Source organism: Phyllobates terribilis, unplaced genomic scaffold, assembly GCF_046119375.1.
Source record: "Phyllobates terribilis strain yellow unplaced genomic scaffold, ASM4611937v1 Scaffold_5__5_contigs__length_657084704, whole genome shotgun sequence".
NCBI lineage: Eukaryota > Metazoa > Chordata > Amphibia > Anura > Dendrobatidae > Phyllobates > Phyllobates terribilis.
In genome coordinates, this window is record NW_027362765.1 from 610,276,002 (window position 1) to 610,297,730 (window position 21,729).

The 21,729-nt window shown below is 41.6% G+C and overlaps 1 protein-coding gene across 2 annotated transcripts in view; it reads right to left on the bottom strand.

The window, feature by feature from the left end:
• The window catches only part of KAT6B (lysine acetyltransferase 6B), a 218,649-nt gene that overhangs the window by 62,997 nt on the left and 133,923 nt on the right, over positions 1-21,729 (bottom strand). For both annotated transcript variants that reach the window (XM_073686072.1, XM_073686073.1), the window contains exons 11-12: positions 9,288-9,449; positions 6,219-6,312 (exon numbers count right to left, since the gene is read on the bottom strand). In XM_073686072.1, coding sequence (XP_073542173.1) covers positions 6,219-6,312; positions 9,288-9,449 — 256 coding nt within the window. The remainder of the gene's footprint in view (positions 1-6,218; positions 6,313-9,287; positions 9,450-21,729) is intronic.

Here is a 21,729-nt window from a genome sequence, read left to right on the forward strand (position 1 = left end):
AATGTGCTCAAAGTGCTGCCCATTGTGTTGGATTGTCAATGCAACCCTCTTCTCCCACTCTTGACACACTGATAGCAACACCACAGAAGAAATGCTAGCACAGGCTTCCAGTATCCGTTGTTTCAGATGCTGCGCCGCTCGTATCTTGATGGTATGGTGTGGTATATGGGGTACAAAGATAGTGGGACCATTCTTCATCAATGGAAACCTCAATGCCACTGGATATCTCTTTTATATCTCTCATATAAAAAGTATAAATCCATTATTTTTGTTTCCAATGATAAAGTTTTACAACAATGTATGCAATATTATGTTGTACTATAGAAATGTATTTTCTTACTTATGTGACCAAACAAGGTTAGTCATATATCTAGAATTTATGTACAATAAAGGAATAATTACTAATTGATATTCACAGATCTAGCAGAAATACAATTATGTGCACATGGTCCAAGCTAAACCAGTTGATCGTTTAATATTTCAAATGTGAAACATTAACATAATGTTGGTTGGTCTAATCTAGTCTTTTGGAGGGCACTGCTCCCCAGCCTCCCAGCTCATTGCTTGTCAGGAGGTGGTGTGCTCCTGAGGATAGACACTTCAGACCAGCAGCATGACCCCTATACACACTCTGATGCGGACAGCTTCAGAGCAGCACTTGCAAGCTGTGTAACCTCAGGCGTGCACTCCTTACCTAGGAAACCGGCCACTCTTACAGAGGTGACTAGTGACACAGGTAAAGAGCAGTAATCAATAGAATTAAGAATCCCCACCTTCCTGAGAATGGAGAGGATTTTTAATAAAAGGTAAATTGCAAAGTTGCTGGTTTTTACAAGTGATTCGGTAATGGGTGTGGGCGTTGTCTCATCTTACTAAATGGTTAAAATTACATTCACAAGACTGCTGCTTATTACCATTATACAATGTCACACAATCTAATTAAACCACTCTGCGGGTTATATGTTCCAGAAAAATATAAATCTACTGTGTGTGTGTGTGTGTGTGTGTGTGTGTGTGTGTGTGTGTGTGTGTGTGTGTGTGTGTGTGTGTGTGTGTACAGATCAAAAGTTTGGACACACCTTCTAATTTAAAGGTTTTTCTGTATTTTCATGACTATGAAAATTGTACATTCACACTGAAGGCATCAAAACTATGAATTAACACATGTGGAATTATATACTTAACAAAAAAGTGTGAAACAACTGAAAATATGTCTTATATTCTAGGTTCTTCAAAGTAGCCACCTTTTGCTTTGATGACTGCTTTGGACACTCTTGGCATTCTCTTGATGAGCTTCAAGAGGTAGTCACCGGAAATGGTCTTCCAACAATCTTGAAGGAGTTCCCAGAGATGCTTAGCACTTGTTGGCCCTTTCGCCTTCACTCTGCGGTCCAGCTCACCCAAACCATCTCAATTGGGTTCAGGTCTGGTGACTGTGGAGGCCAGGCCATCTGGCGTAGCCCCCCATCACTCTCCCTCTTGGTCAAATAGCCCTTACACAGCCTGGAGGTGTGTTTGGGGTCATTGTCCTATTGAAAAATAAATGATGGTCCAACTAAACACAAACCGAATGGAATAGCATGCCGCTGCAAGATGCTGTGGTAGCCATGCTGGTTCAGTATGCCTTCAATTTTGAATAAATCCCCAACAGTGTCACCAGCTAAGCACCCCCACACCATCACACTACCTCCTCCATGCTTCACTGTGGGAACCAGGCATGTAGAGGCCATCCGTTCACCTTTTCTGCGTCGCACAAAGACACGGTGGTTGGAACCAAAGATCTCAAATTTGGACTCATCAGACCAAAGCACAGATTTCCACTGGTCTAATGTCCATTCCTTGTGTTCTTTAGCCCAAACAAGTATCTTCTGCTTGTTGCCTGTCCTTAGCAGTGGTTTCCTAGCAGCTATTTTACCATGAAGGGCTGCTGCTCAAAGTCTCCTCTTAACAGTTGTTGTAGAGATGTGTCTGCTGCTAGAACTCTGTGTGGCATTGACCTGGTCTCTAATCTGAGCTGCTGTTAACCTGCGATTTCTGAGGCTGGTGACTCGGATAAACTTATCCTCAGAAGCAGAGGTGACTCTTGGTCTTCCTTTCCTGGGGCAGTCCTCATGTGAGCCAGTTTCTTTGTAGCGCTTGATGGTTTTTGCAACTGCACTTGGGGACACTTTCAAAGTTTGCCCAATTTTTCGGACTGACTGACCTTCATTTCTTAAAGTAATGATGGCCACTCATTTTTCTTTCCTTAGCTGCTTTTTTCTTGCCATAATACAAATTCTAACAGTCTATTCAGTAGGACTATCAGCTGTGTATCCACCAGACTTCTTCACAACACAACTGATGGTCCCAACCCCATTTATAAGGCAAGAAATCCCACTTATTAAACCTGACAGGGCACACCTGTGAAGTGAAAACCATTTCCGGTGACTACCTCTTGAGCTCATCAAGAGGATGCCAAGAGTGTGCAAAGCAGTCATCAAAGCAAAAGGTGGCTACTTTGAAGAACCTAGAATATAAGACATATTTTCAGTTGTTTCACACTTTTTTGTTAAGTATATAATTCCACATGTGTTAATTCATAGTTTTGATGCCTTCAGTGTGAATGTACAATTTTCATAGTCATGAAAATACAGAAAAATCTTTAAATGAAAAGGTGTGTCCAAACTTTTGGTCTGTACTGTGTATATATATATATATATATATATATATATATATATATATATATATATATATATATATATATATATATCTATATCTATATCTATATCTATCTCACAGTGCAATTGCAGAAAGAATAAAGTAAAGAAAGGGTAAAGTCAAAGACTGACATTGCAGGGCTGAGATAATGAGAAAATGCTGCAGGCTGTCAAAGTTATTAAGAGGTACTTAGAGGGGACACACAAATACCAGGGGGGAAGCTAGCTGACTTCCTCTAATCACCTGAAGCCACCCTCATTACACACGCACCAGCTCTAACAACCAGATAACAGAATTGAAAATATTAAAACCAAGCAGCATAAGATTATCATAATTAATGGCAGTGGTGCAGCAATCCAGGCTCATTTCAATTATATATTTACCAAAGAGAATCAACATTGCTTTTCATTATTCGTGTATTTTTCTAGAAATCCAAAAATCAGACGGTGCCACAGTTCACAATCTCAGACATACATTCTGCAGGCAGACAAAAGAGCCGCAGCTCATGCACACAAGCTGCCAACACTAGCTTATGCCAGTCCTGACAGCCTGGAGAAGACAGGAGAGGGGAGGTGGGAATGAAAGACCTCCATTCCCAGGGTAAGAATTCACACGCAAAGCAGATTCTTTTCTTATGGTATACTATCTATTCTGCATCATCTCAGGGGATTACATGTCATGCTGTGTGCAGACATCCCAATAAAATGACATAGATCTTACATCCACCTCCTTCCAGTAATAGAGCAGCACAGCTTTCTCCCGCATCCATAATTACCAAACAGAGATGTCACATGGAGAGTAGACTGTGAATGCACAAAGAACAAATCTACTTTACCCATGTACATACATAAGTGATGCATCTGATGCACTTTGGCAACTCATCACTATTGCCACTAAATTGTGAGTAGATTATTTCCTCCTGTTTTTCATTAATTGTCTTCTTTGGTAATTGGCCAGAGCATGTGTGTGGGATAGGGAAATCTGGAGTTGGAGGCTGTTGTGACTACAATATGTCTACAGGTCATACACCTTCCAGTTCTAACCCTACACTTATCCACCTGTTACTTGCTGCAGGAACAGGAGTAAAGCAGTGCTGTTTGTAGGAGAAGAGCAGACTTCATTCTAATCTCTGTGTAGACCCCCCATCACTTTGGTGGACCTGGCCCACCCATGCATCACATGGGAAATTATTCATCTGAATGGTCAGCATGTAATGGCACATTTCCCTACAGTGCTTGTTCTAAAGAAATAGGACAGAGGTTGCCTTCCACTTGCCAAAATGCTACAGTAAATGAACAGGCTGTCATGATGAGGCCATGCTTTTAAAGGGTAAATATCCGATAGAGTTGGTGGTCACTGGATAATTGTTCTCATAATTCCCTGAACAATCAACATGATCTGGCCATATAAGCCTGTTATGGTCTTACCTGTTTAAGTGAAATTGCACAGTTCCTACACAATGGAACATATTTATTAATAAAGTCCATTTTGGATTGCAAACTTAGACTAGACAATGAACTTGTCAGCAAAGAAAACAAAAAATAAACGGCATTTGACGGCAGCTATAGAGGTAATCTGCAGGCAATTACCATTGCGGCTGGAGGGAGAAAATAAAGTTATATTCTCACTGCAACTATCAGCTATGAATCAGGGCGGCGCAGGAGGCAGTGATCAGTCAGCGCGCTGTAATGACTCCCCCTGCTCTGCAGTATGTGTGCAGTGCAGAATGTCAGAAGGAGCAGGGGGAGTGATTACAGCACGCTCACAGTATAGTGGGGGGACTGCTCACAGCCCCCGACCCCACCCCGATGACTGAAAGCGAGCGGCAGCAAGGAGAACACTCATCATTATCTCCCTGACGTAGCACTTCCAGTTAGACTGCTGCACTTGTCTAAATGTTATGCACCTGCAGAATACCACTATAGTTGCATGTATGTACTTTTTTTCTGATTGGTTCCTCTTAAAATGTGGCAGATTTCTGATAGTGCTTCTTGTTGTTTGAGAAGTTTGGTGCATTTTCAGTATCTAGTATACGCCACCTATTGGCTTAATTTACGCCAATATTTTGATGCACGGTGTCGTTTGTTAGGCCACACCCCTTTGGACTACAGGCGACTCCTTTTTAGTGAAGCCACATCCCTCTTGTCAGATAAGAAGCATGAAGTGTTTAAAACACATTTAATATGCTGCAGGTAGACAGACAGCTTTTTCCCCCAATGTCTCAATAATTCTAATATACCGAGTCTCCCTACAAAGTGTTCATAAGAATGCTCCTTCCAAATGATTGTCCTATGCCAACTCAGCCGACCAATGAGTAAAACAATGGTTGAGCAGCCTGTTACAGTGAAGGAAATAAGTATTTGATCCCTTGCTGTTTTTGTAAGTTTGCCCACTGACAAAGACATGAACAGTCTATAATTTTAAGGGTAGGTTAATTTTAACATTGAGAGATAGAATATCACAAAAAAAATCAAGAATATCACATTGTATAAATTAGATGAATTTATTTGCATTTTACAAACATAGCGATCAACTTGTGCTATCGCTATGTTAGAAAAAACAATGGGGTACAAATGACCTGGGAGGGATATATACATAAATAGAATACAAAAGGGGAGAACCCCTACAGCTACCCCTCACTAACAAGCCATAAAACTTAACTTTTAATTAGTATAAGATTAAATGAGGGTATATAAAGCGAATCTTTAAAAAGGTATGCCTCTAGTTTGCTATTGTATTGAATGTACATTGAGCCATTGCTTCTATTGATCAGTTTATAGGATCCCAGGATGCCATCATTCACAAGCAAAATAGGGTATTCTAATTAAAATAACAAGTCCCCCTAACATGTTTAATCATATAAATGTCATTAGGGGAAGGGACGCAAACTATCGCTATGTTATTACCTGCTTGTAAGTAAAAAGTCAGTTCTTCATTAAGCTATAATTGAGCAGGGATAAACCGCCTCCCTCTGAAGAATATACATCTAGAGTCTAATTTCATCACTGCCATCATCAAGAAGCTTCCGGAAGCTTCTATAGTCAGTATCCATGACAACACACTTAGTACATTGTGCGGAAAATAAGGACTAATACATGCAGTGTTACTCTTCTTAAAGCAGTAATGTTGCATGTTGGGTGATAATTACAGGAGTCTGGCATCTGATCAGTGACCATATAAATCATGGTAAACAGGCCGTCCTACTCAGAAGGCCACCATGGTCGTGGGCTTATGCTCGTTAAAACTCATCCCAACGTATTGATTGTCTCCTACAAGCTGTTTATTAAAAGGTTTCATGTCAATCTTTGACCAGAAGCAACACTCGGATCTCCGCAATAGTATTTAATTGATACAAGATATCCTGGGGTCAGCCGAATGAAACTTACACAGAATCAAACCACTCCATAATCAGTACAGTTACTTCAAACATGTTCGGCTCTTGCTATGAATTAATCCACCACACCAATGTTTCTAATAGTATCACCTTTGCTTCTCCAGAGGGTTTGAAGTGAAGAACTTACTAAAGTCAATAAGGAACCTTCCAAATCCCTGCCGCTGGTACTGAGGCAATATCATAATACATGACACATTGTATTTCTGCTGGCAAAGTTTCTCCTGTAAAGAAAAGAACAGTCAAAATAGTTACTTCAGATTAAGAAACCAATAATGAAAATCTGCTAACCCTTCTTTCAGCTAGCTCACAAAACAAATAATATACAAAATTACGAGTATTACTCAAAACATTTGAAGAGCTTGCTTTGTTTCATTTCCATCATTTCTAAAGGGTGTGAGAGCAGGATTTATATTTGATCTATCTTGACTCCATTGTGGATATTCTACATGTATTCTCTCCTGCTTTCCAAGATGGAGTTTGAGCCAGTATATGTGGGTTAGATAAGGAGTCTTTGGAATATCTTTGTCTAAAGACTTAGAGAAAACATAGGAAAGAGAAACAAACCTGGGTGTAGAGAGAATTAACGTTAGCCAGTGAGATACATGTATGCTAATGCACCCATGTAGAGATAAGCTGAGCCAATTATATTGCTACAACGAATGTCAAACAAATGTCTATATATACAAGTGACCGATGATGTAATAAAGAGAGACCTGCCCTGATGTTCAATGTATCAGTGTGGCTCTTATGTGCACATATTTGATTTTTCCTGTTTCATTTGGAACAGGCACAATGTCATTATGTGGCGACGACAAAACATGGCGCCTGAACAGTGAACCGCTAGTTTAAAAGACTGTTTAATCCAAAATGGTTTGCTGGTGCCTGGACAGACAACTCAGGAAAAAGCTGCAACAAGGTAAGAAGTTTTATTCTTACGCTACCTAAATTTGTCTCTGTCTTGACCTCGGTGTGTTTAGGTAAGTAGGTCAGCAGATCACACGATCTGTTCATAGTAAGTTGGTCCATTATTGTTAGACAAAGAATCCTGATAAGACTTTGTGTACGGTGTTGAATTCCTGTGTTGTATGTTGTATGGGGAGTGTGGATTTGGTATTTCACTGGTCATCTGTAGGTAGGGTTGGATTGTAGTTATTAGTTGATTGCACCCGGAGGACCCGACGTTGGTGATTATTGGCAGCAGCCTCTTGTACTGCTAAAGAAATCTATATGGTTCCATCAGCTAGTCGTAGGGGCTGATGGTTTTCGTCTGATTATATATAAGTCAGGCAAGGAGTGACAGAGTAGAAAGCCATAGTGAGTGTGGTATGAGTCCTCGCTGGTTTGCCTCTTTAGTCCTGTGTTCCTGTTTTTAAAGAAACAGAAGACGGGTGGTAATCTGTTCAATAAGCGGCAAATTGAGCATAGTAAAGGTGCTGTATAGTGATGAGCGAGTATGTTCTGTTAACCCTTTCGGCGAGTATGCTCGGGCCGAGCACCGAGTAGTTACAGCTGCTTGGTGTTATGTTTGAATCACTACCGTGTGCATGATTTGCGACTGTTTGACAACTTTAATACATGTGAGGAATGTGTAAGAAATAGACATTCCTTACATGTACTAAAGCTGTCAAACAGTTGCAAATCATACACACGGGAGTGATTCAAACATAACACCGAGCAGCTGTAACTACTCGGTGCTCGGCCCGAGCATACTCGCCGAAAGGGTTAACAGAACATACTCGCTCATCACTAGTGCTGTACAGAGTAGAAAAAGCATAGTGAGTATGGTAAGAATCCCCGCTGGTTTGTCTCTCTAGTCCTGTATTTCTGTTTTTAAAAGAAAAAGAAAGAAAAAAAATTTTGCGCAGAAAATGCATAGGTTTTGTTCAGTGTCTGGTTGTCCACCGGTGCCATATTTGTTGAAGGTTTCTGGAAGTGTATTGGGGGAACAGCAAGGTTGTTTAAATGATGTTGGTTTACTAGACCTGGCTGAGCTATGGGGGGAAAACCTCTAAATGTGTAACTACAGGCGAGTTGAAGGAAGAAAAACATGGTGCTAAGTTTTTGTAAGTTAAGATTTGTAACAAAAATGGCGTTGATCCTCCTGCTGCTCCTAGTTTGACTCCACCCCCGTACACTGTCCCTGAAGGATGGACATGTTATGTATGTAGTAATCAGAATCCAGATTGGGTGCAGACTTATTGTGTATTTGGTGTCCCCTGTTGGCCCATAGGAACCATTAAACCTCCTTTTGCTAACTAAGGATTATATCTTTTGTTAACAACCCACAATCTATTTGCATAGTGTTGCCCTCCTAGGAAGTGCCCCAAGTGCTATGCCCCCACAAGTCTTGGCCAGGCCCCCAATGAACATTATGCCTGCAAAGGATGGGACCAACGCCTTTTCAGGCTATGCCCTCCAGCTCCTCCCCTGACACAATCCAAATGGATGAAGCAGTTATACGTCAGTCTTTTGCTATCATCCAAGACTCACTAGAACAATTACCAATTACTCAGTCAGGGTGGGCAGCTCACCTCACACCCCAGTCTGGGGGACCAGATAATGTAGAGCCCCAGGATGGTGTGTGGGGTCCATGGAGAGATAAGGAGTCTTTGGAATGTCTTTGTCTAAAGACTTAAAGAAAACATAAGAAAGAGAAACATACCTAAGGAGTACAGTAGAGTTACACCTAGACTTCAGTTGGGTGTAGACAGAATTAACTTTAGCCAATGAGATGTATGTATGCTAACGCCAGCATACATGTAGAGATAAGTGGAGCCAATTATATTGTTACAATGAATGTCCAAGAAATATCTATATACAAGTGACCGATGATGTGATAAAGAGAGACCTGCCCTGATGCTCAATGTATCAGTGTGGCACTTACGTGCACATATTTGAATTTTACATTTTAATTTGGAACAGGCAGAACTTCCCACATTATGTGGCGATGAGAAGGGAATTTAGAAGTAGGGGCAATAAAACGTTGGCATCTGTCATTGCATGATAGGTAGCAGAAACTAACAGCTTACTAACCTCTCCTCCATACAATGTATCACACGGTAACAAAAGACGACACGGCTGACACATTGCATCATGCCTAGTGCAGTGAGTAGGGGGTGGTGTTCTGCTAATTCATAGTAAAGCACCTTTATATAGGGCTAACACAGAATCATTTTTACATAAAGCTGTAACCTACCTTTGAGAAATATCCAACCAAATGACATCCCTTAATATCATTTTTGGTAAGGACATAGAAAAGGAAGGGCTCAACATCATAATAGAGTGTTTTGTGATCCAGGAAGAGCTTGGCTAACAAACACAAATTTTGGCAATATATTTTGCTGATGTTCCCATCCACCTGAAAAAGAAAAAAGTTATATCCATTATCTGTACACGCAAGTCACACTGCTCATACACAATGGGATGACAAGAGGCCGGTCCGCTGTACTAAACACTTGTATTTCCCAAGCACTAACAACTCTGGAGAATCTTTTCTTGCACCTCCATGTTGCAACATTCATTGTTTTTTTTTCTCCTAGACATTTATGAAGAAATAGACAACAATGTGTTACCACAGTTTGGGGCACATCCCTATACAGTCCGACAACAAGGGTAATGGTAACACCTATTTGTCAGTTTGTTAACCAATTAAGGGCCAAAGGATTCGTCATTTTTGGGTGTTCGTGTTTATCTTCCCTTATACCAGGAGTCATACTTTTTTTTTAATCTTTTTTTAATCAGCAAAGTCATATCAGGGCTTGTTTTTTGTGGGACAAGTTGTAGTTTTAAATGACACCATTTATTTTACCATATAATGTACTGAAAAACAGGAAAAATCTGGGTGTTTACATTTTTACCATTACAACGTTCACGATAGAAATACTTGTAGATTTTATTAGTTCATGTTATTATGCACACAGCAATACCAAATATGTTATGCATTTTGCCATCTACATTTGGGCATAAGAGGGCAATTTAAACTTCTAGATATGTTTTTTTGTGTGTTTTAAAAATATATTTTTTTAATGTCCTTTACATTTTTAGTTAGTCCTCTTTAGTTAGACTTGAACATCTGATCACTTAATCTCCTCTGCAATAAAATGCAACACTTCAGTATTTCATTGTATTGTAAATTGGATGATCTCCTATAAGCCAGTACCAGCGATATCCATGTCCCGTGTGTCACATGTGTGGCAACCATGTGCCGCATCAGGATCACACGGACCGGCGCCTGGGAATCAGTGGTACAGTTAGCGCTGTTCCCAAGTGCTGGTTCTGAACACTGCCCTCATCATGGTTCCCTGATGGTGCTGGGATCAGCACCAGCAGGGCAGGGACAAAGATGAGGGTAGTAGTGTCTGCTCCCGCAGCGTGCACCGGTGTAAAAATAAGAATAAAATAAAAAAAATCCTTATACTCACCTGTCCTAAGCGTCCCCCGCTGTAATCCATGCCACCAATCAGCAAAGGAGCTGGGGTGAGAATGACTCCTGTAGCGAGCGGCTCCAGACCTCTGCTGAGCTCAGGATCAGGGTCCTGTCATTCACTGAGCACAGCTCCGGAGCCGCTCGCTGCAGCGCTTCATTCTCCCCGGCTCCTCTGCTGATCAGTCGCATGGATTACAGCGGGGGACACTTAGGACAGGTGAGTATAAGGATTTTTTATTTTATTCTTATTTTTACACAGGTGGACACTGCGGGAGCCGACACTACTACCCTCATCACTGTCCCTGCTAGTGCTGATCGCAGCGCCGGCAGGGAACAATGATGGGAGCAGTGTTCAGCACCTGGCGCTTGGGAACAGCGCTAATTGTACCGCTGATTCCCAGGCCCCGGTACATGTCACAAGGATTTAATCTTGACTTGAATGGGTCCGTGTGAACCGTGCTGTAGTCCAAAAACGGACATGTCTCCATGTGGAGCACAAGAACACACGGTCTGTGAAAAGCCACTGAGATGTGCACAGACCCATTCATTTGAATGGGTCTGCATGTGTCAGTGTCTCCGGTACATGTGGAAACTGTCACCACACGTACTGGAGATACTGACGTGTGAAAGAAGCCTAAAGCTCAGGTAGAGATGGCAAACATTGGGGCCTTCAGAAGCTATGGCAACCAATCGGCAACCCCATCATCAGATTGCATAGTGTGCCAATGGTGGACAGTACCTCTAATGACCATATTGAAGCCTATTAAATGCTACGGACACCCTTGGCAGTGGAGTTTAAAAAGGTAAAACTGATGCAAATGGAGCTAGATCTTGAGCCCGTTTTGTACGGCTATAGCACAAGGCTGCAGTACATGTATGGTGGTTATCACTAAGGGGTTAATACAGATTCAGGAGGAATAAAAGAGAAACAGCGTAACACAGAATTCTAAGAAAAGATGCTCATGTACAGTTATTGCAAGTATTGCTACTACAGACATGGCAGGAGTGCTGACAGGGGCTCTTTAAAGACCTGTCAATAGTAAATATACAAGTCATTAATTATCACACAATATTATTGCAACCATTTATATTAAGTACCAATAAAACCTTTTTCTTAATAGTTATTTTTACTAAGCTGAACTTCCTCCACAAGCAGCAGATACTGGCTATATTATATAGACAGCATCTGTCTTTGACAGCTGCAGCTGTTAACCATTTAAATGCTGCTATCAATCTCTGTCAAGCTCCCTGTGACATGATCGTGGGAGACTGATGGATTACTATTACAGCTGGGGGGTGTTGTTGACCCCCCCATCGCTGTCGTCTCGATTCTCTTGTGAAGCTCAGCCCATAAGCAGTGCACAATATACATGATCAAGTGATCACAGGTGCAAGCTCTGTTAGGGGATTAAAAAAACTGGAAAAAATAAAGAAAAAAATCTTTTAAACATATATTGTTATCAAAATGCAAGAACTACGTTAGTTTGGTCACCTCAGCTCCCTAAAAAAAGTAATAAAAAATCAAAACTTCACATTTACACAAAATTGGTATCAATGAAAAGTTAGCTCTCCGTATAAAAGAGAAAAACCATAACTCAGAGCCATCAACAGAAAATAAAAAAAGAGTTACAAGTCTCAGTAAACGGAGAGACACAATTTTATTAATCATTAAATAGAAAAAAAAAAGATACATGTTTGGTATGGACTAGTGTTGACAACCCCCGTAGTGTTCGGGTTCGGTTCGTCGAACACCGGGATGTTCGTGGAACTGTTCGTCGAACACCATTAAAACCAATGACAGGCAAACAAAAACACATAGAAACACATAGAAAACACCTTCAAAGGTGTCCAAAAGCTTACAAACTGCTCAGAAGACACGCTCTTTAAAAAAGCCGGCCGGCAATTCAGCAGCGGCATACATCGGTACCCGACAATTTAGGACAGAAAGAATAGAGCATCACACATAAATTAGATAGATAGAAACATGTCAGTCACATATATAAGAAGTACAGTGACATTGTTGCTTACTGTACTTGTCATTTAGTGTTAAAAGGATTTATTAAAAAAAAATATTAGTGTTTTCATGCACTGTCTCTTTAAAAAAGCCGGCCGGCAATTCAGCATCGGTACCCGACAATTTATAACAGAAAGAATAGAGCATCACACATAGATTAGATAGATAGAAACAGGTCAGTCACATATATAAGAAGTACAGTGACAGTGTTGATTACTGTACTTGTCATTTAGTGTTAAAATAAAGGATTTATTAAAAAAAAAATTGGCATGGGGTTCCCCGTAATTTTAGTCTCTAGCGGAGGTTAAGCAGACGGCTGGGGCAGATGTTTCAAGCCTGGGAAGCGGGTAATACCCACGGAGCTTCCCAGGCTACTAATATCAGCCCCCAGCTGAATACCTAGCCTTTACTAGCTATTAAAATGGGGGGGCCCCCCAAAAAATTGTGGGGTCCTCCCTATTTTAATAGCTAGCAAAGGCTAGGCAGACAGCTGGGGGCTGATATTAATAGCCCAGGAAGGGTGCCATGAATATTGGCCCCCTCCCAGGCTAGAAACACCAGCCGTCAGCCGCCCCAGAAAAGGAGCATCCATAGGATGGCCCATTCTGGCACTTAGCCTTGCTCTTCCCACTGCCCTGTAGCGGTGGCAGTGGGGTAATAGGGCTGGGGTTGATGTCAGCTTATAATGCCAGCTGACATCAAGCCCAGGTTAGTAATGGAGAGGCGTCTATAAGACACCCCCATTACTAACCCCATAGTCAAAGTTAAAAAAACACAAACACCCAGAATAAAGTCCTTTAATTGAAATAAACACACAATTCTTTATTGTTCTAAATTAAACCATACTTATCATCACGCCCATTCCAGCTGAAGCCAATGTCTTCTGCAATAAAAGTAAAATAATAAACCAACATCATCCTTACCTTTCCATGGTTCCCACGACGGCTCCAGCTCTGCTACATTCACATGACAGACTGGATCGCAGCCGAAAGCTGCCATCCAGCTTGCCATGCCGCAGACACTGAGAAGCGCAGGCATGCTTGCGCTCCTCAGTGTCTGGCTGTGACGGCATAAAGATGAGCCGAGGTCATGTCCAGTGAACTCAGCTCACCTTATGCACGTCACTGACAGCGTGGGAAAATTCTCCTGCGCTTGCAGTGAGCGTGACAGAATTCTCCTGCTGAAGCGCTGAGCGCTGGAGAATTTTCCCACGCTGTCAGTGACGTGCATGAGGTGAGCCGAGTTCATTGGACATGAACTCGGCTCATCAGGATGCCGTCACAGCCAGACACCGAGAAGCGCAAGCATGCGTGCGCTTCTCAGTGTCTGCGGCATGGCAAGCTGGATGGCAGCTTTCGGCTGCGATCCAGCCTGTCATGTCAATGCAGCAGAGCTGGAGCCGTCCTGGGAACCATGGAAAGGTAAGGATGAGGTTGCTTTATTATTTTACTTTTATTGCAGAAGACATTGGCTTCGGCTGGAATGGGTGTGATGGTAAGTATGGTTTAATTTAGAACAATAAAGAATTGTGTGTTTATTTCAATTAAAGGACTTTATTCTGGGTGTTGTGTTTTTTAAATACTTTACTAGAAATTCATAGCGGTCATGTCTAATATTGGCGTGACCCCATGAATTTCGGGCTTAGGGCCAGCTGATAATGCCAAGCTGGCCCTAACCCCTTTATTACCCAGTGAGCCACCGCACCAGGGCCCTGGATGAGTTGGGTACAGCGCCATTAGATGGCGCTTCTATGAACGCGCCATTTTCTGAGGTGGCTGCGGACTGCAATTTGCAGCGGGGGGGGGGGGGGGGGGCAGAAAGCTTGGGCCTCCCTGCGCTGCGGATTCCAGGGCCAAGCTGCCTAGATGTACCTGGCTGGACACAAAAAAAAAAAATGTGGGGCTTCGCCCTATTTTTAATTATTTCATGAAATTCATGAAAACATTTTTTAAAAAAGGGCTGCCCTATATTGTTGTGTCCGGCCAGGTACAAATAGGCAGCTGGTGGTTGGGGGCAGCCCATTCCTGCCTGCTGTACCTGGCTGGACACAAAAATAGGGCGAAGCCCCACGGCAATTTTTTTTTAATTATTTCATGAAATTCATGAAACAATTAAAAAAAAGGGCTTCCCTGTATTTTTGTTTCCAGCCAGGTACAAATAGGCAGCTGGTGGTTGGGGGCAGCCCGTTCCTGCCTGCTGTACCTGGCTGGACACAAAAATATGGTGAAGGCCATGTCAAATTTTTGGTGAAAAATTCAATACATTTTTTTTAAAAAGACACATTTAGGGACTGCATCTTTATTAACCCCTCCGCGTGAGGGGTTAATTAAGATGCAGTCCCTAAATTATTATTATTTTTATTTTTTTTTTATTAATTTTTCCCAAAAATCTTGACGTGGGCTTCGCCATATTTTTGTATGCCAGCCAGGTACAGCATCCAGGAACGGGCTGCCCCCAACCACCAGATGCCTATTTGTACCTGGCCGGACACAACAATATAGGTAACCCTTTTTTTTTTTTTTTTTTTTTAATTATTTCATGAATTTTATGAAATAATTTAAAAAAAAATACGTGGGGCTTCGCCCTATTTTTGTGTCCAGTCAGGTACATGTAGGCAGCTGGGGCTGGAATCCGTAGCGCAGGGAGGCCCAAGCTTTCTGGGCCCCCCCGCTGCAAATTGCAGTCCACAGCCACCCCAGAAAATGGCATGTTCATAGAAGCGCCATCTTCTGGCGCTGTACCCAACTCATCCAGGGCCCTGGTGCGGTGGCTCACTGGGTAATAAAGGGGTTAGGGCCAGCTTGGCATTATCAGCTGGCCCTAAGCCCGAAATTCATGGGGTCACGCCAATATTAGACATGGCCACCATGAATTTCTAGTAAAGTATTTAAAAAAACACAACACCCAGAATAAAGTCCTTTAATTGAAATAAACACAAATTTTTTAATGTTCTAAATTAAACCATACTTACCATCACACCTATTCCAGCTGAAGCCAATGTCTTCTGCAATAAAAGTAAAATAATAAAGCAACCTCATCCTTACCTTTCCATGGTTCCCAGGACGGCTCCAGCTCTGCTACATTGACATGACAGGCTGGATCGCAGCCGAAAGCTGCCATCCAGCTTGCCATTCCGCAGACACTGAGAAACGCAGGCATGCTTGCGCTCCTCAGTGTCTGGCTGTGACGGCATCCAGATGAGCCGAGGTCATGTCCAATGAACTCAGCTCACCTCATGCACGTCACTGACAGCGTGGGAAAATTCTCCAGCGCTTGTAGTGAGCGTGAGAGAATTCTCCTGCTGAACGCTGAGCGCAGGAAAATTTTCCCATGCTGTCGGTGTATGCCGCTGCTGAATTGCCGGCTTTTCATATTTCACTGTGAGCACTGTTCCCATCGATTTGGGCAACCACTGTAATGCCACAACCACCATGGCTGTGGCATTACAGTGAGTGGCAGACAATCCCTGCATGATGTGAAAAAATCCAGTTACGCTTTTGGTGCACGAACAGTTATCGAACATAACCTCGAACAGCCGAATTTTTTGCAAATCGTTCGCCTTCGAACGACTCGTACACCGCCCAAAACAGCTCGAATTTGAGATTGGCGAACAGTTCTAGTCGAACACCGCTCATCTCTAGTATGGACCTCTAGTTGTTGCATTTTTTTTTTTGAGTGAAAAAAGAATTTAAAAAACTTTAGATTAAGGGCAGTAAAACTATACGGTAGTAATCGTCAACTACTACAGTATTTTTTACTGAATTTAGTTAGGGTTTGCGTCAGCGCGGAAGCAAATTACATCCATGCACGCGTCCTACAGCTGTCGAGCGCTGATCACTACTGACGCACATCAGTGAACAGCCTCCGGTTGTTGCTTTTATGAGTGAAAAAAGAATTGAAAAAGTTAAGATTAGGGACAGTAAAAGTATACTCTAGTAATCGGCGACTACTACAGTATTTTTTACTGAATTTAGTTAGGGTTTGCGTCAGCGCGGAAGCAAATTACATCCATGCACGCGTCCTACAGCTGTCGAGCGCTGATCACTACTGACGCACATCAGTGAACAGCCTCCGGTTGTTGCTTTTATGAGTGAAAAAAGAATTGAAAAAGTTCAGATTAGGGACAGTAAAAGTATACTCTAGTAATCGGCGACTACTACAGTATTTTTTACTGAATTTAGTTAGGGTTTGCGTCAGCGCGGAAGCAAATTACATCCATGCACGCGTCCTACAGCTGTCGAGCGCTGATCACTACTGACGCACATCAGTGAACAGCCTCCGGTTGTTGCTTTTATGAGTGAAAAAAGAATTGAAAAAGTTCAGATTAGGGACAGTAAAAGTATACTCTAGTAATCGGCGACTACTACAGTATTTTTTACTGAATTTAGTTAGGGTTTGCGTCAGCGCGGAAGCAAATTACATCCATGCAAGCGTCCTACAGCTGTCGAGCGCTGATCACTACTGACGCACATCAGTGAACAGCCTCCGGTTGTTGCTTTTATGAGTGAAAAAAGAATTGAAAAAGTTCAGATTAGGGACAGTAAAAGTATACTCTAGTAATCGGCGACTACTACAGTATTTTTTACTGAATTGAGTCAGGTTTAGAGTCACTTCAGGAAGCTCAGTAATTTGCTTTTTACGGACGTCCGTTTAGTAAGTTTGTTTTTTTATTTTACCAAATTTTTATATTTTCCTTTTTATTTTTCTATTCTTTTCTTTTTTTTCACTTCTAAATAAAAAAAGAAGTTTACACCAAGCACACACATACCTGTATAAAAGTTGGTACATACACACACACAAACACCACATGCGTGAAAAAATATTGTCTCACTCGTCCCAAACCCAGTATTCAGTGGAGGAGGCATCCGCTTTGCTTGCCTCTAACACTGATAGTGAGGGAGAGGATCACATCTACCTTTATCTTTCAGACTCCTCCTCCTCTTCCTCTAGTGATACTGAAAGCCACAGAGATGCCCCAGGACAGAAAACGAACCAGCGGCCACTGTTACTGACTCCGTATGGACCTCACCTCCTGAAAATTATGAGCCACAGATTCCTGATTTTGTGGCGCAATCAGGAATCCAATTTTACACCTCCGACCTCACAGAAATTGACTTTCAAAGTTTTTTTCTGTGAGGATTTTTTAAACCTCATGGTGTCGCAGACAAATTTGTATGCACAGCAATTTTATCCCAAAATCCCACTTCATCATTCGCCAACTGGACCCCTGAAAACGCCACAAATATTATGACGTTTTGGGGCCTGGTTCTACACATGGGATTAGTGAAGAAGCCAGAAATTCGGCAATATTGGAGTGTTGACGTTTTGTATAACACTCCAGTGTTCCGCATGGCTATACCCCGGACATACTTTTAGGCCATCCACAAATTCTTGCATTACAATGAAAATGCATGGTGTCCTCCCCAAGATGACCCCAATTTTGACCGACTTTTCAAAGTTCGGCTGGTCATTGAGCACTTCAGCGACAAATTTGATGAGGTTTACAATCCCCAAAGGGACATCTGCGTGAGTGAGTCCCTAATACATTTCAAGGGGAGGCCCAAATTTCATCAATACCTGCCCAGTAAGATGGCCAGGTACAGAATTAAACTCTATAATCTGTGCAAGAGTACCTCAGGGTACACCTAGAGGTTTAGAGTTTATGAAGGGAAGGACAGAAAGATTCAACCCCTGAATGCCCCCCTGTCTTGGGAGTGAGTGGGAAAACTGTGTGGGATTTGGTGCACACACTGCTGGATCAAGGTTATCGCTTCTTTGTCGATAACTTTAATACCAACATCCCTCTCCAAGTCCCTCTCTGAGCGAGCTACCGCAGGCTGCGGTACTGTCCGCAAAAATCAGTGAGGCCTCCCTAGGATGCTCATTGGGCAGCTGCTCAGAAAGGATGAGAGCAGAGCCCAATGTAGCGACAACATGCTGATGATCAAGTACAAGGACAAGAGTGAAGTCCTTTTCTTGACCATCATACATGGTGATGGCAGCACCTCAACAGCTGTACGAGGTACCTCTACACTGGTACACAAACCAAACTGTGTACTGGTTACAACAAGTACATTGGGGAGTTGATCTCTCTGATCAAGTCTTCCAGCCATACAGTGCCATGAGAAAAGCCAAGGTGTGGTACAAGAAGCTGGCCGTGCACATCGTACAGATGGCAATTTACAAAGCTTTTGTGTTATCACGATAAGCAGGCCTGACCAGACCAGAACCTTCCTTCAGTTCCAAGAACTAGTGATCAAGGCTCTAATATTTGGCAGACAGAAAGGATCGGGCCACAGTACTTCCGGAACTGAAAGTGCTCGTGTTGTACCAGGGCAACATTTCTCCGGTAAGGTTCCTTAAACCGGAAAGAGAGGAAGGTCACAAAAAAGGTGCAACATGTGCTACAAAAGGGAGATACGAAAGGACAACACTTACCAGTGTGACACCTGCCCTGACAAACATGGTCTGTGTATGAAAGACAGTTTCAGAGACCACCATGCATCCATTGTGGAGTCTATATTCTTCTGCTACCCTTGTGAACATAAAAAATTGGGACCTAAAAGAAATTTTTTTCCACAAAAATGATTTTTTTTTATTTTCACAACTCCATGTTATAATTTTTTGTGAAGCACCTGGGAGTTGAAAGTGCTCACCACATATATAGATAAATTCATTGGGGAGTCTATTTTCAAAAATGGGGTCACTAGTAGGGGGGTTTCCACTGTTTAGGTACATCAGAGGCTCTGCAAACGTGACATGACGCCCGAGATCATTCCATCAAAGTCTGCATTCCAAAATAGCACTCCTTTCCTTTCGAACCCTGCCATGCACCCAAATAGTTTCCTCTACATTTGGAGTATACTCAGGAGAAAATGCACAACAGATTTTGCGGCCCATTTTCTCCTGTTACCCTTGTGAAAATAATAAATTTGGGGGCTTAAAGAACATTTTTGTGGAAATAATGTGATTTTATTATATTCACGGCTCTACGTTATAAACTTCTGTGAAGCACCTGGGGGTTCAATGTGCCCGCCACACATCTAGATAAGTTCCTTGGGGGGGGTTTAGTTTCCAAAATGGGGTCACTTATGAGGGCTTTCCACTGTATAGGCACATTAGAAGCTCTCCAAACGCAACATGGTGTCCGCTCTCAATTCCAGCCAATTTTGCGCTGAAAAATGAAAACGGTGATACTTCTCTTCCGAGCCCTGCACCCAAACAGTGGTTTTCCTCAACAAGAGGTATCAGCATACTCAGGAGAAATTGCACAACAACTGATGGGGTCCAATTTCTTTTGTTACCCTTGTGAAAATAAAAATTTTGGGGTTAAGACATAATTTTGTGGAAACAATTTGATTACTTATTTTCACGGCTCTACGTTATAAACTTCTGTGAAGCACCTGGAGGTTCAAAGTGCTCACCACACATCTAGATAAGTTCCTTGAGGGGTCTAGTTTTCAAAATGGGGTCACTTGTGGGGGTTTCCACTGTTTAAGCACATCAGGGGTTCTCCAAACATGACATGGAGTCCGCTAATTATTCCAGCAAATTTTGCATTCAAAAAGTCAAATGGCGCTCCTTCTCTTCCAAGTCCTGCCGTGCACCCAGTGTTTTTTCCCCACATATGGGGTATCGACATACTCAGGAGAAATTGCACAACAAAGTTTGGGGTCCATTTTTAACTGTTACCCTTGTGAAAAAGAATAAAAAAATGTGGCTAAAGTAACATTTTAGTAGAAAAAAGTTAAATGTTAATTTTTTCCTTCCACATTGCTTCCGGTCCTGTGAAGCACCTGAAGGGTTAATAAACTTCTTGAATGTGGTTTTGAGCACCTTGAGGGGTGCAGTTTTTAGAATGTTGTCACTATTGGGTATTTTTTGTCATATAGACTCCTCAAAGTCACTTCAAATGTGATGTGGCCCCTAAAAAAATGGTTTTGTACATTTTGTTGTAAAAATGAGAAATCATTGGTCAAATTTTAACCCTTATAGCTCCCTAACAAAAAAAATTGGTTTCAAAATTGTGCTGATATAAAATAGACATGTGGGAAATTTATTTATTTATTAATTATTTTTTGTGACATAACTCTTTGGTTTAAGGGCATAAGAATTCAAAGTTTGAAAGCTGCAAAATAGTAAACATTTTCACCAAATTTCCGTTTTTTTCTCAAATAAATGCAAGTCATATTGAAGAAATTTTACCACTATCATAAAGTGTAATATTTCACAAAAAACAATCTCAGAATCAGTGGGATCTGTTAAAGCGTTCCAGAGGTATTACCTTATAAAGTGACAGTGGTCAGAATTGTAAAAATTGGCCCGGTCATGAAGGTGAAAACAAGCTCGGGGAAGAAGCGGTTAAATACGAACCGTTGTTTTAATATTTATTTCATTAATCAATAGTACATATGGAAATAAGCGACTTTGTAAAATATCTTATCAGAGAAACCTGCTTCTTTCTCTGCCAAAAGGGATCAGTCATTATGAATATTCTCAATTCTGAAGTAAAATCTGTATTCAGTGAAGACAGACTTTCTCATTACTGAGATACAGGTGCTTCTCACAAAATTAGAATATCATCAAAAAGTTAATTTATTTCAGTTCTTCAATACAAAAAGTGAAACTCATATATTATATAGAGTTATTACAAACAGAGTGATCTATTTCAAGTGTTTATTTCTGGTAATGTTGATGATTATGGCTTACAGCCAATGAAAACACAAAAGTCATTATCTCAGTAAATCAGAATAATTAACAAAAAACACCTGCAAAGACTTCCTAAGCATTTAAAAAGGTCCCTTAGTCTGTTTCAGTAGGCTCCACAATCATGGGGAAGACTGCTGACTTGACAGATGTCCAGAAGGCAGTCATTGACACACTCCACATGAAGCTGTCTGTTCACAGAGTGCTGTATCACCTGTAGGAGATGGCAGCTGTTACTGATAAGATTCTATGTAGAAGGGAGGAGCTCTGCCTTCTCCTCCCCCCACCCCTCTACATAGGAGATGGAATTTATTACTGATAAGATTCTATGTAGAAGATATATAACAAAAGTTGTTTATTTTTAGGTGTACTCTTCATTCATGTAATAAAAATAAAGGTTACTCTTTAAATGATGACAATGTCTAAAAAGGGACAAAAAAGAAGTAGAAATAAAGTGAATAAATAATCTAGGGACATATGGTATATCCAAAA